The sequence below is a fragment of the Phyllobates terribilis genome, unplaced genomic scaffold (assembly GCF_046119375.1).
Source record: "Phyllobates terribilis strain yellow unplaced genomic scaffold, ASM4611937v1 Scaffold_11__3_contigs__length_659146591, whole genome shotgun sequence".
Classification (NCBI taxonomy): Eukaryota; Metazoa; Chordata; class Amphibia; order Anura; family Dendrobatidae; genus Phyllobates; species Phyllobates terribilis.
Window position 1 is genome coordinate 29,687,368 of NW_027362771.1, and position 14,972 is coordinate 29,702,339.

Sequence of the window (14,972 nt, forward strand, 5' to 3'; positions counted from 1 at the left end):
ATAGTAGATCTGTTTTCTTAGTGAGCTCTCTTTAAGGAACAGAGAAATGGAAGAGAAAAAAAAATGAAAAGGCTGTGAACGGAGCTTTAAATATGTGGATAATTTGGACAAAACACCTAATCATAGTCCTGTTTAACTATCAATTAAAAAAACATCCATGCTATGGTTGCTCTGATTGGCTTTACCCTAAAGCAGTGTTTCCCAAACTCCACTCCTCACGGACCCCCAACAGATCAGGTTTACAGGATTTGCTTAGTTTTGCACAGGTGAGAACCTGTGACAATTTCTGATGCCTTGATAATAATTCCATCCCCTGTGCAATACTAAGGAAATGCTGAAAACATGATCTGTTGGGGGTCTGTGAAGAGTGGAATTTGGGAAACACTGCCCAATCTATAGCTGCCTGCTAAACAATCGTCTGACAGCTCTCTCTCTCGACTCCTCCATAAAGCCGAGTGCTTCTGAGTTCTCCATGTGAGAGCCGCTGCTTGACTTCTTCGGCGGCAGCTTTTCTCGCCAAGAAAATCGGTCATTCTGAATTCTTATGTCCCCCAACATCATCTGTCAATGGCCCCCATACACATAAGACTGTCTCCTAATATATGCAGGCTTGACCAATGTTAGTCTAATGTGTATGGGGACCCTCCCAAAAACTTAAAAAAGTTAAGATGTGGTCAAGAGGTTGGTGCACCGTGATGCCCTGTTCAGTTTGCATACTGAGAAGTTCCCCGACACTGGTGGAGAGCGGTCACTTAGCTAATGCAAGCGCTGCCCGAACACTAAGCATGGCGCTGCATGTGCACATAGGAGACAATAATGAAAGGGAGACCCCGTACTATCAGTGGCCACCTCTTACTACACACGGCAGTGTATATAGAGTGGCTTCAAAGAGGAGGAGATACCAGTCTTGTGCTCCTCCTGCCGCCGCTCACTACACGTCTGTGTGTAACAAGCGGAAGAAATGATGAAACAGGGGCCTGCCCCGCACTGTTGGCTCCCTGCTGACTCCTTCATAGTCAGTTTGCACCGCGGTTAGTGTTTGGCCAGTGGTTGCTCCAAGCTCTTGGCCATGCCAAGAGTGTAACGAAGCCCCCTCAATTGCATATGGAATATGAAGCATTTTCTAACCAATTCCAGCAATGAAATGATAGTGACATAGCTGTAATGGCTGTTACGCTGCTGGTGCCTATGGAGTATTTGAAATTCAGATCATTATTTGACCCTCCCAGTTGTAAAGTTAGAAAACCCAACAATACCTTTATGAGGCCACAGCTAGTGCAGCAGTTACCTATTAGGATTCTTCAAGACTTACAGTGTTACTTAGGTTCTGTTCACATTGCTAATTTATGTGCTGTTATTTAAAGTCTTTTCACACAGACCATGAAGTGACAAACTATCCTTTAAAAGAACGTACAGCAAAGGAATTAGAAGATATTGCCAGAGTGTTAAATGTCAAGAAGACGGAATCACTTGATCTCAAAGTAAAGTAGAAAATATGAATATTTGTACTTTGGCACTGCACAGTTCATTGTAAAAATCTGTCGATTATGAAACATTGCTGGGGAATATTATCAATAGTTAGTGCATGGATGAACAGTGCTGTTGCCATTATTAACCAATTCAATGGGGGCGCAGATATTGCTAAAAAGTGTTTCTGTTGGTGATGGATTAAATAAACCTTTCACTTTAGATCAGAAAGGAAATCGTTGAGGTTCAGGCAAAAATTGGAGCGGAAGACGAGGAAGAAGTGGAGGAAGAGACTGAGCAAAGCCATGATACCACATCTCTGATTGGGAGTCTAAGTGACCAATATGGTGGAGATACTTCCAACCTGTACAGCCAACTGGAGATGCACAGCCGAGAGGAGAAAATTAACCAGATTATATTGCTGCAGGTACGTGCATGTAAAGGAACTGTTTAACGGGAACCTAACATCGACAAAAACACTTTTTACCTGCAGATATTGGGTTAGTCTGCAGGTGAATAGTGTTATAACCCTGTGCAGCTGACTGTCTTTAAGTGCGGCTACACCACTCAGTATCCTGGGAGCATGGCAGTAATTACAGCCCAGCACTCTGAGTGACAGTCTGCCTGCAGCGTGTGCGCAAGAAGTGAGCTGTGTCACGGACATGGTTTGTGGAACCACTGTGCCACGGACCACGGAGAGCCTGGAGGGGCGTGATTAAGCGAGCACCAGACTGTTCACTAGAGCCTCTGATGGTGAGGTTAGACTTGGCTCCCGATGAACGCCATGTGCCACTCCAGGACAGACCAAAGGATGCGCAGCAGCTGGACCCATTAGGACAGACTGGATGGTGCAGCAGGCAGAGTTTGTATCACAGTGCAGCAGGCAGGATCTGCACCAGAGTGCAGCAAGCAGGATCTGCACCAGAGTGCAGCAGGCAGGATCTGCACTAGAGTGCAGCAGGCAGGCTCTGCAGCAAGGACTGGAACGCAACCTTACACAACTTAGACTGCAGAACAGGAGGATTGCTCAGGCACCTCTCCAGTTGGGAGGAAGCGATATATACATAATGCCCCACAGCCATTGGCTGGTGAGGAAATAGCAAGTGGGCGGGAGCGCGCGCGTGCGTGCCCTAAGGACATGGCTGGAAGCAGGCAAGCATGGGGAACAGAAGCACCAAACTCAGCGTGGGTGAGTGAACTGACACGCTGGAGACCCTGCCTGTCAGAGCAGGGATCCGGCGTGGTGCTAACAGTACCCCCCCTTTACGCCCCCTCCTCTTCAGGCCATCGAGGAAGTTCCAGAGGAGAATCGGAGCATGAATGTTCTCCTTAGGTTCCCAGGATCTCTCTTCGGGACCAAATCCCCTCCAGTCGACAAGGAAGAAGGTCTTGCCTCTCACCTTCGTCATGGCCAAGATGTTCTCCACCTCAAAAACATCATCCGAGGTGGTTGGCGCGGGAGTGGTACTGGGATTCTTGAAGAAGGGGCTCAGGATGACCGGCTTCAGCAGAGATACATGAAAAGAATTCGGAATCCACAATGAAAGATAAAACGAGGACCCAACTTGTAAGAGGGAACCTTCAGTCCGACGTACCTGGACGAGAGCCATACCTTGTCGCCAGGACGGAAACACGGAGGGTCCAGGCACCTTTTGTCTGCATGTCTCTTCATACGGGCGGAGGATGCTTCTAGAGTGGCTTTGGTGTCATCCCACAACTTTACAAAAATCATTGGAGAGGACATCTGCCGCAGGAACATCAGAAGGAACAGTCACCGGGAGGGGAACCTCGGGTTGCCGACCATACACAATGTACAAAGGAGACTCTCCCGAGGCTTCACCAACGTGATTGTTGTACGAGAACTCAGCCCAGGAGAGTAATTTCACCCAATCATTGTGGTGGGCATTGACGAAGTGTCACAGGTAGTTGCCCAGGACCTGGTTGACACGCTCCACTTGCCCATTGGACTGAGGGTGATAGGCCGAGGAGAAGTCCAAGACGATATCCAGATGTTTACAGAGAGCTCGCCAGAATCTGGAAGTGAACTGCGAACCTCGATCGGACACAATGTGACGAGGAAATCCGTGCAGGCGGAAGATATATTTGATGAAGCTGTCAGTCAGTTCAGGAGCAGATGGAAGAGCAGACAATGGGGTAAAATGTGCCATTTTGGAGAAGCGATCCACGACTACCCAGATGACGGTGCAACCCTCGGATACTGGCAAATCTGTTATGAAGTCCATTGCTATGTGCTGCCATGGACCAGATGGCACGGGTAATGGCAGGAGAGAATCGGTAGAAAGTCGTCTGGGGACTTTATTGCGGGCACGCATACATCTCCCTCCTCATGGATGGACACCAGTAGTGGCGAGAAATCAATTGTAGCGTCTTCCTTTGTCCCACGTGACCAGCCACCTTGGACGAGTGGCCCCATGACAAAACTCGCTCCTTCTCAGATTCAGCCACAAAGGTTTTTCCTGGGGGATTTCATGACAGGCTGACTGGAGCGACAGTAACCATCTTGGACGGTTCGATGATAAATTGAGGATCCTCCTCTTGGTCCCTGGACAGAAATGAGCGAGAGAGGGCATCAGCTCTAACATTCTTGTCATCGGGCCTGAAATGTATTAAAAAGTTAAAGCGGGCAAAAAACAAAGACCATCTGGCCTGGCGTGGATTATGTCTCTGGGCGGACTGGAGATACGCCAGGTTCTTATGGTCCGTGTAGATGACCACTGGATAGACTGTGCCCTCCAGTAGGTATCGCCACTAGTCCAAAACCATCTTAATGGCGAGTAACTCCCGGTCACCGATGGAGTAGTTATGCTCTGGTGCGGAGAAGGCCTTAGAAAAGAAACTACAGGATGCGTCCACCTCTAGGAAGAACGGTTTGTTCAAATCCGGATGATGCAGAACGGGAGCGTTGGAGAAGGACCGTTTAAGAGAGCGGAAGGCTTCCTCAGCCTCAGAGGACCTGTTCTTTGGATCTGCTCCTTTTCGGGTCATGGCAGAGATGGGAATGGTAAGAGTGGAGAAGTAAGGAATGAATTATCGATAATAGTTAGCAAAGCCAAGGAATCTCTGAATTGCTTTGACTCCAACGGGCTGCGGCCATTTAAGGATGGAAGATACTTTCTCAGGATCCATCCTGAGTCCGGTATCTGAGATAATGTAACCTAGAAGAAGGGCTGACTTTTCAATAACACATATCTCATACTTGGGGTAGAGTCGATTCTCCCCAAGACGCTGGAGAACTTGCCGAACTGCTTGTCTGTGGGAGGCCAGATCCGGGGAAAACACCAGAATATTGTCCAGATACACAACAACGCAGGAATAATGCAGGTCCCGGAAGATATCATTGACGAACTCTTGGAAAACTGCCGGTGCATTACGGAGACTGAAAGGCATCACTAGCCTGGGCATCATAATGTCCTTCCCTGGTGTTGAAGGCCGTCTTCCACTAATCTCCCCGGCGAATGCGGATTAGATTGTAGGCGAGTCTTAAATCTAATTTGGTGAAGATCCTGGCACCTCTTAAACGGTCAAACAACTCAGGGATCAGTGAGATAGGGTATTTATTTTTCACAGTGATCTGGTTGAGACCCAGATAGTCTATACAGGGTCGGAGTGATCCAGTTGTAGATCCGGGAATCAAGTCGATAGGGCAGTCATACGACCTGTGAGGCGGCAAAGTCTCTTGTTTCCTTTTTGTCGAATACATCGGCAAAGGACCAATAGGCAGACGTAAACCGGGCGGCGATGCTGGAGAAGACGGGGCCTTAGCCGGACGTACTGGAGCCGGACACTTCTCATGACAGGAATGTCCCCAGCGGAGCACTTCTCCAGTTCTCCAGTCCAACACAGGTTCGTGCTGTCGTAGCCATGGTAGGCCTAAGAGGAAGGCATGAGACATGTGGGAGAGAACATAGAAGACTATCTTCTCAGTATGAAGCATCCCAATACGGACCTCAAGCGGCTCATTAGCCAGGCGAACAGTCTCCCGAAGAGTTCTCCCATCGACAGATGTTATTGCCAGAGGGTTTTGGAGTGAATGAACTGGGATTTGGAAATGATCTACTACAGCTTGGAGAATAAAATTCCCTGCTGCCCCGGAATCCAAATACTCTGTCTCAATAAACTGGAATTCACCAGTTGTCATGGCCACTGTAAAGGTCAGGGGTAGAGAGATGTCTTTTCCATCTAGGGAGGCCTCTCCTACCGACCCTAGACGCTGGAGTTTCTCCGGCTTCACCGGACAGGCTTGACTGGAGTGACCCATGTCTCCATAATACAGGCACTGGCGAGGGCAAAGTGGTCGACCTGCATGGGTTTGGGTGAGACCTCGACAGGGGAGGGTGAATGAACAAGCTGCCTTTCACGTGCCACCTCACGAGCACACTCTCGGAAACGTAGGTCTATACGGATGGCGAGGGAGATCAGGTCGTCGAAGGTAGTTGGTAGGTCTCGGCTAGCTCATCCTTAATGTTTCCGGATAGCCCCTCCCAGAATGTCGCCACCAAAGATTCGACCGCAGCGCGGGTGAATGAAGTGACACGCCGGAGATCCTGCCTGTCAGAGCAGGGATCCGGTGTGGTGCTAACAAGCTGTCACTCAAATTGCTGTAGTAGACTGGGTGTCAGTCTGCAGTAGGCGCACACTCCTGAAAATGATGCCCAACAGAACAGACTTTTGCTCTGTCGACACCATTACAGTCCATGGCCGATACACCCCAATCCCTTTTTGCAGGGGGTTCGGATGCAAGCCTCGTCGGGGCCAATGAACGGGTGCCAGAATGCAATGTGAAAGCACTCTAAAGTGTTACACTACTCCTATTAAACTAAAAAGAAGAAAGCCCATGCCCTCATGTAAAGCCACCTCACTTCTCAGAGATGGCCATACAGTGCACCATTAGATGACACGTGGCACACTCAGCCCTTTACACTATCAGATGTCTTCCTGCTATTTTGCCACTTAGGCCACGGTCCCACTATCAGTATTTTTTCTCAGGAGTGTAATAGAAACAAGTGCACCAATTCTGCATTTATCACCCACTCCTGGTTTTGGCTCCCACTCCTGAGAAAAAATACTGACCAAATACTGATAGTAGGGACGTGGCCTAAAACTTATGTCTGCATTACATTGTGTGCACAATTGTTAGGCAAGTGAGCATTTTGGCCATATCATCATGTTTATGCAAGTTATCAGCTATCCTGTTAAAAGGTAATAATACCTTGTGTTTAGGGTCGAAACACTTTAAAATGCCCCAATTGTGATGAATGGAACTTTTTTCCTACCAGAGAAATTTCTGCAACAAAGCTTCTGCAAGTGAATCTGTCCAAAGAGTTTTAAAAACAGGTTAAGGTCGAATTCAGACGTCCGTGTATGTACACACCACGATGCACAGACTGGCTGTGGGCTTCCTGACCCGAACTAAACTTGACACAGCCTAAGGCTATGTTCACATGTCCAGTAGAACGGATCCAGCAGCAATCCGTTGGCAAAAAAGTTGTGCAGTCACAACTTTTGAGTCCGTTTTTAAATAACTGATCTCTGCTGGATCTCCTTTTGTAACATTGAAGTCTATGTAAAATGGATCCATTAATCAGCCATCCGTTCCACTTTTATTTGTAACTGATCCGTTTTTTTGCTTACTGGATTCAGTAATGGATCTGTTAGAAGTGGGAAAACCACGGATGGCTAGTTAACGAACCCGTTGTCCTTAGACTTCAATGTTAATAAAACAGATCCAGCAGAGATCAGTTATTTAGAAACGGACTAAAAAGTTGTGTCTGCACAACTTTTTTGCTAACGGATTGCTGCTGGATCCCTTCTAACGGATCATACTGGACATGTGAACATCGCCTTACATATGACTATAATACATAAAAGTCTGAATTTGACGCAACTGTGTCATTCTTTATTATGCAGGACATCATCTATAAGGTAAAAATAGGCTTTAACAAAGAGTTTGAAGTAGTCCACAGACAGAAGGAGCAAGAAGTTGCTCGTGTGAAGGAAAGGAATCAGAGAATCCTGGAGATAATGTCTGAGCTAAATATACAAGAAAAACTAATGGAACCAAAATTTACTGATAATGAAAAGCCAGAAAGAGCCCTCACTGTGGACGACTCAGAGGTAATAGTTTTATTGAATATGATCACACATTGCTATAATCTGCTTCAGTTTAATCGAGCCCAATATTGTATAGACCAATGTAAAGATGAGCGAATCGATTTGTTGGACCCTGGTCCAGCTGCCAGGACAGTACGCCATGGCCTCCTGATTAGCCAGGCTGGTGTGATGTCTTCGTTACGGTATGATGCACACACATGATGTTTTGGCAAGAGGAACCGCTGATGATGCAGGTAGGATACAGGTCACATGGCTACCCATCCATAGACCACAGGAACCCTCCTTACCGTTAGACCAGGGTCCTACAAATTTATTTACTCATCTCTAGTCCAATGTTAATATATTTTATCAAAACAATCAAGACTATTAGTAAACAGTATAATACTATAATATTAGCATTATCTAATATGTGTCTCCTGAATTTTCACCTAAACTCCCAAGCTTCACAGTTGATTTTTTGCAGGATGATTATTACACTTTGTGGCCGCAATTTCATCAGTGTTAGGCCATGGCCCCACTATCAGTATTTGGTCAGTATTTTTTCTCAGGAGTGGGAGACAAAACCAGGAGTGGGTGATAAATGCAGAATTGGTGACTTGTTTCTATTATACCTTTTCTCTGATTGTTCCTCACCTGGTTTTGGCTCCCACTCCTGAGAAAATATACTGACCAAATACTGACCAAATACGGATAGTGGGGCCGTGGCCTTAAGGACGAAGTGGAGGGCCTGGGCGTAAAGTAACAATATACGCTGTCCACTTGGATTGGTTTTAACACTTGCTGTCACTAGATGTTTTGTTTTATTATAGCTGCACTATGACATGATAAAGTCGCCATATATTGTGACCTGTCACTTCATTTATTTTAAAGAGACAGTGACTGCTGCAAGTTACTTTGGCAAATTTTTTACATGAAAAGTGCCTGTCAAGGTTTTGACTGTGTAATAGAAGAATGATGATACAGCGGGTGAAATAAGTATTGAACACATCACCAATTTTCTAAGTAAATATATTTCCAAAGGTGCTATTAACATGAAATTCTCACCCTATGTTGGTAACAACCCATCCTATCCATACAGGCAAATAAATTAAACCATAGATGTCCATAAATTAAGTAATGTGTAATAATGAGAAATGACACAGGAAAAAATTATTGAACACGCTTAGTGAATTTTTTTTAATACTTTGTACTAAGAAGAGCACCTGGTCGTGTCTAGTTTATGGTGAAATTATGTTCTTTCCACTTCCGGATTAGGACCCCAACAGTGCTCACTGGAACCTTCACTAGTTTAGAAATTCTTCTGCAACCAATACCATCAGAATGTTTTGCAACAATAAGGTTGGGAAGGTCTTGAGACACCTCATTGGTTTTACCCATCATGAGATGTTTCTTGTCTGACACATTTATAGTCCATCAGTTGAACCAGCTGATATTATTTTTCACTAAGTGGCAGGATTGCTTTCTAATTACTGATAGATTTCAGCTAGTGTCCTGACTTTCCAGGCTTTTTGAATCTCTCTTTCTTCATATGTTCAATACTTTTTCTCTGTGTAGTTTCTCATTATTACATATAACTTAAAGGGGTTGTCCACTACTTTAGATTACCCCCCCAATGTATCCCCCTGGAGCCCCTAAGACTTTTTGTAAATACCTTCCGTTGCAGATAATGCCTGCGAGCGGCGCTATCATTGGCCGTTCACAGGCATCACGTGACCCCCGGCTGCAGCCGGCTCTGACATCCGCTGATGTCACAACAAGTGCTGGCAGCACCCGGGGGTCTTTGGCTCACTGGTTCCACGGTGGATGCCAGGCTGTGGGCGGGGTTACCATCCACCGCACGCTCTGCCTCTCCCCATTCATTGGCAAAGTGCGTGGTGGATGCTGGGTGTGACGTGGGGGGTAACCCCGCCCACAACTGAGCAGCCACCGCGGGGACCCCAGCGCTGAGTCACGCCTCACTTGTCGTGACATCAGCGCGGGGTCGCGTGATGCCTGTGAGCGCCCACCGATACCACATGTTAAGTTGTCTGCCATGTTTCCCAATCATAATCCACATGTGCTGTGCACATGCTGTGGAAATTTCCTCTGCGGATTATCATTGCTGAAAAATCTGCAGCACAATCATTTCTTGTGCGTAATCGCGGCGAAATCTCCGCCATTAACTTGCACTGAGCCGCATAACATCTGCATGCATACATGAGGAGACTCTTCTCCAGACCCGGGTACTACTAGTAAAAAAGAAAGAATTCAAACGTAAAAAATAAAAAAAAAACATTATTCTTACCTCTCCGGTGGCCACCAGTCTCCTTTCCGGTGGCTTCCTCATTTTGTCAGCTGACAGGTCACGCGACCGCCGACGCCAGCGGTCGCGTGACCTGTCAGCTGACGAAATGATGTCAGCGCAGGTCCTTTCTGAACACCACAGAACGCCGAGGACAGAGCACGCCACCGGAGAAGGAGACCGGGGGCCACCGGAGAGGTAAGTATAATGTTTTTTTTTATTATTTTTTACGTTTTAATTCTTTTTTTTTTTTTACTATAGATGCTGCATTAAAGCAGCATAAGTTGGTCACACATTATAAATCCATGCCGGTTGCATGGATTTATATTGTGTGACCAACTTGTCAAGCACTTTTCCAAGTAATGCTCAAAATCGCTTGGAAAAGCTCTCGAAAAAAACACATGCGGAAATGCATGCAAAAACGCTTGACAAACGCTTCTACATGGCAGGAAAAACGCATGTACAATCCGCATGTACAATCCGCATGCGTTTTTTCTGCCAGGGAGATGCAGAAACTCTTAGGAAAAATCCGGAGTATTTCTGCATCGTGGGCACATGGCCTAAGGCTACAATCATATGAAGACACACCATGATCTCCATAGAAGAAAATAGTTGTCATCTAATATTCAGACACTTTTCAGGACAGTGTATCTATAAAATGTCATCTCTATAGGCAGAAAGTTATACTAACGTTCATTTTATGGTGTGATTTTATTGCTGGCTGTTCCATTAACTACAGTTCTTTTTTATGTGACTAAAGATAAAAGTTGAAAAATATTTGACGCCTGAACAAAAAATAAAGGCAGAGCAGCAAGCGAAGCAGGAGGAGGAGAAGCGTTTGGCAGCGCAGGTAATGGAGATTGTAATATGATTAATGGGGAGAACGTCATTTTAGGAGGAGCCACTGAGCCCCACGTTTGTTAATGTTTTCACGCTTTTATGTGGAGCATATTAATCTAGGACATCTTGTCTTCTGTTGTGCGGCATACTTATAAAGCATTTGCATCAGAACACTGAAAAGTGCTTGCAGCTTTCTGCTTGGCCTAAAAAGTTGTAAAAAAAAAAAAAATCACATGTGAGAGCAAAGTTGCATCACTACGCCACACAGAGCCTGATGTATAACAATAATAGTTAAAGAAGCATTACTCCCCTCAATTTTTTTTCCTCTTAATATATTGCAGTCATCATATTATATAGCACTATGTACTTACAATTACTCATTTTCTCTTTCTACCCAGATAATTCTTCTCTTTTCCTTTAGATATATGACATCACGTGATTAAAAACTGACTTAACCACTTCGCGCCAGAGCCTGTTTTTGCCTTCGTGACCAGGCCAATTTTTTCAATTCTGACCACTGCCAGTTTATGAAGTAATTACCCTGCAACGCTTCAACGTATTCCCCTGATTCTGAGATTGTTTTTTCGAGACATATTGTACTTCATGATAGTGGTAAAATTTCTTCGATATCACTTGCGTTTATTTGTGAAAAAATCGGAAATTTGGCGAAAATTTTGAAAATTTTGCAATTTTCAAACTTTGAATTTTCATGCCCTTAAATCAGAGAGATATGTCACACAAAATAGTTAATAAATAACATTTCCCACATGTCTACTTTACATCAGCACAATTTTGGAACCCAAATTTTTTTTTGTTAGGGAGCTATAAGGGTTAAAAGTCTACCAGCGATTTCTCATTTTTCCAACAAAATTTACAAAAACATTTTTTTAGGGACCACATCATATTTGAAGTCACTTTGAGGGGTCTTTATGACAGAAAATACCCAAAAGTGACACCATTCTAAAAACTGCACCCCTCAAGGTGCTCAAAACCACATTCAAGAACTTTATTAACCCTTCAGGTGCTTCACAGGAATTTTTGGAATGTGGAAGAAAAAAATTAACATTTAACTTTTTTCACAAAAATGTTACTTTAGACCCAATTTTTTTATTTTCACAGGGGTAACAGGAAAAAATGGACCCCAAATTTTTTTGTGCAATTTCTCTTGAGCGTGCTGATACCCCATATGTGAGGGAAAACCACTGTTTGGGCGCACGGCAGGGTTCGGAAGGGAAGGAGCGCCATTAGACTTTTTGAATGTAAAATTTGTCTGAATAATTAGCGGACGCCATGTTGCGTTTGGAGAGCTCCTGATGTGCCTAAGCAGTGGAAACCCCCCACAAGTGACACCATTTTGGAAACTAGACCCCTTAGGGAACTTATCTAGATGTGTGGTGAGCACCTTGAACCCCAAGGTGCTTCACAGAAGTTTATAATATTGAGCTGTAAAAATAAAATTTTCACATTTTTCCCACAAAACCGTTTTTCATCCCTTAATTTTGCATTATCATAAGGGTAATAGGATAAATTGCACCATGAAATTTGTTATGCAATTTCTCCTGAACACGCTGATACCCCATATGTGGAGGCAAATTACTGTTTGGGCACATGGCAGGGTTTGAAAGGGAAGGAGAGCCATTTGACTTTTTGAATGTAAAATTTGTTTGAATAATTAGCGGACGCCATGTCACATTTGGGGAGCCCCTAATGTGCCTAAACAGTGGAAACCCCCCACAAGTGCCACCATTTTGGAAACTAGACCCCTTAGGGAACTTATCTAGATGTGTGGTGAGCACCTTGCACCCCCAGCTGCTTCACAGAAGTTTATAATATTGAGCCGTAAAAATAAAATTTTCACATTTTTCCCTCAAAAAATGTTTTTCATACCCTAATTTTGTATTATCATAAGGGTAACAGGATAAATTGCACCATGAAATTTGTTGTGCAATTTCTCCTGAACACGCCGATACCCCATATGTGGAGGCAAATTACTGTTTGGGCACATGGCAGGGTTTGAAAGGGAAGGAGCGCCATTTGACTTTTTGAATGTAAAATTTGTTTGAATAATTAGCGGACGCCATGTTGCGTTTGGAGAGCTCCTGATGTGCCTAAACAGTGGAAACCCCCCACAAGTGACACCATTTTGGAAACTAGACCCCTTAGGGAACTTATCTAGATGTGTGGTGAGCACCTTGAACCCCAAGGTGCTTCACAGAAGTTTATAATATTGAGCTGTAAAAATAAAATTTTCACATTTTTCCCACAAAACCGTTTTTCATTCCCTAATTTTGCATTATCATAAGGGTAACAGGATAAATTGCACCATGAAATTTGTTGTACAATTTCTCCTGAGTACGCCGATACCCCATATGTGGGGGAAAACCACTGCTTGGTGTACGGCAGGGTTCGGAAGAGAAAGAAGCGCTATGTTGGCTGGGATAGGCAGCAGACACCATGTCACATTTGAAGAGTCGCTGACATGCCAAAACAGCAGAAACCCCCACAAGTGACCCCATTTTGTAAACTACACCTCTCAAGGAATTCATCTAGGGAAGTAGTGAGCATTTTTTAATTTTTTAATTTATACCATTGGGCAGTGAAAAAAGCATAATTATATTTTTACCACAAAAAAATGTTTTACCCTCAGATTTTACATTTTCACACAGGGCAATGGGTAAAAATGGTGCCGAAATGTGTCACACAATTTCTTCTAAAAGTGTCAATACCCCGTATGTGGCTGTATCGTACCACTTAGCCATACGGTGAGATTTGAGGGGGAAGGAGCGCTATTTGACAATTGGAGAACAAATTATTGTAGAATAGGCATTTGGATTTGGGAGCACAAAATTTTCTGAATTTCTTTTGGGGGGCAAGGACCATTTTGCTTTTCCAGAGCCTTTCTGCTACCAGTAACTTGGAAGTCCCTTATATTTTTAACAGATGATGGACCTGAGTGGGGACTAGCTTTTTTTGAGGACTGAGTTGAAGCTTTTATTGGGAACATTTTACGTAACTTTTATCCGGCGCTCTAGGCTGAGCACTTACATCGGGGTTTCCATCTAATTTTCCAAGTGATGTAATTCAGATGAAACCCCTGCAGGATCCATTCACTGTAATGAGGCAGCAGAGTTACTCTGGACTCCGTCTGGCCTCTGTTTAGTGGTGTCCTTTTTTTCAGAAGTGCACAAAACTGTGGCCAACCGCACTTTTATGCACGCCTAAAACAAATGACACCGTGGGATCCCAGGCTAGACGGCATCCACAGTGGCCTATATCTGCCTCATTACAGGGAATCTTCCATCATGGGTTCTGGCTGAATCACGTATTTCAGAGATTTACACGGAAACTCTGGTGTAAGTGCTCAGCGCAGAGCACAGGATAAATGTGAGCAGAGCCTTAGTGGGATCTTTGGGAGACATAATAAACAAATCAGTAGCAGGTGAATAATATTTGTTTTATTTATTTTTTATGCCGTTCCTAGTGTGATATAACTGATTAGATTACTTTATTCTTCGGGTCGGTGCGATTACAGAGATACCAGATTTATATCGGGTTTTTATGACTGACAGCTGTCACACACTAAAATACGCTTTTTTTGCAAAATCTAGTTTTTGCATCACCATATTTTGAGAGCTATAATTTTTCCATATTTCGGCCGATAGAGTCATGTAACGGCTTGTTTTTTGCGGGACGAGTTGAAATTTTTATTGGAACCATTTTTGGGCACGTGACATCTTTTGATCGCTTTCTATTCCGTTTTTTGGGAGGTAAAGTTAACAAAAACAAACACTTCAGGAATTGTTTTTTGAGTTTTTTTTTATGCCGTTCTGCGTGTGGTAAAAGTGATCAGGCAGCGTTATTCTTCGGGTCAGTACGTTTACAGCGATACTACACTTACTGTATTTTTTTTATGTTTTGGCGCTTTTACACAATAAAACAATTTTATAGAAAAAAAAATATTTTTTTTGCATTGCTTTATTCTGAGCGCTATAACTTTTTTATTTTTTGGCTGATGGAGCTGTATGGCGGCTTTTTTTTGCGGAACAAGATGACGTTTTCAGTGGTACCATTTTTATTTCTATTCTGCTTTTTGATCGCATTTTTTTCCACTTTTTGTTTGGCGATATGATGAAAAAGCATATTTTTTTGCTCCGTTTTTTATTTATTTTTATTACGGTGTGCACAGAAGGAGTTAATTAGTGTGACAGTTTTATAGCTCGGGTTGTTTCGGACGCGGCGATACCAAATATGT

The 14,972-nt window shown here is 44.0% G+C and overlaps 1 protein-coding gene across 2 annotated transcripts in view; it reads left to right on the forward strand.

Annotated features, from left to right (window-relative positions):
- Positions 1-14,972, forward strand: part of CFAP43 (cilia and flagella associated protein 43) — an 87,330-nt gene that overhangs the window by 31,118 nt on the left and 41,240 nt on the right. Inside the window, exons 22-25 of one of the 2 annotated variants that reach the window (XM_073651158.1) lie at positions 1,365-1,481; positions 1,691-1,894; positions 7,396-7,602; positions 10,641-10,730. In XM_073651158.1, coding sequence (XP_073507259.1) covers positions 1,365-1,481; positions 1,691-1,894; positions 7,396-7,602; positions 10,641-10,730 — 618 coding nt within the window. The remainder of the gene's footprint in view (positions 1-1,364; positions 1,482-1,690; positions 1,895-7,395; positions 7,603-10,640; positions 10,731-14,972) is intronic. The other variant, XM_073651159.1, reaches the window with a different exon arrangement.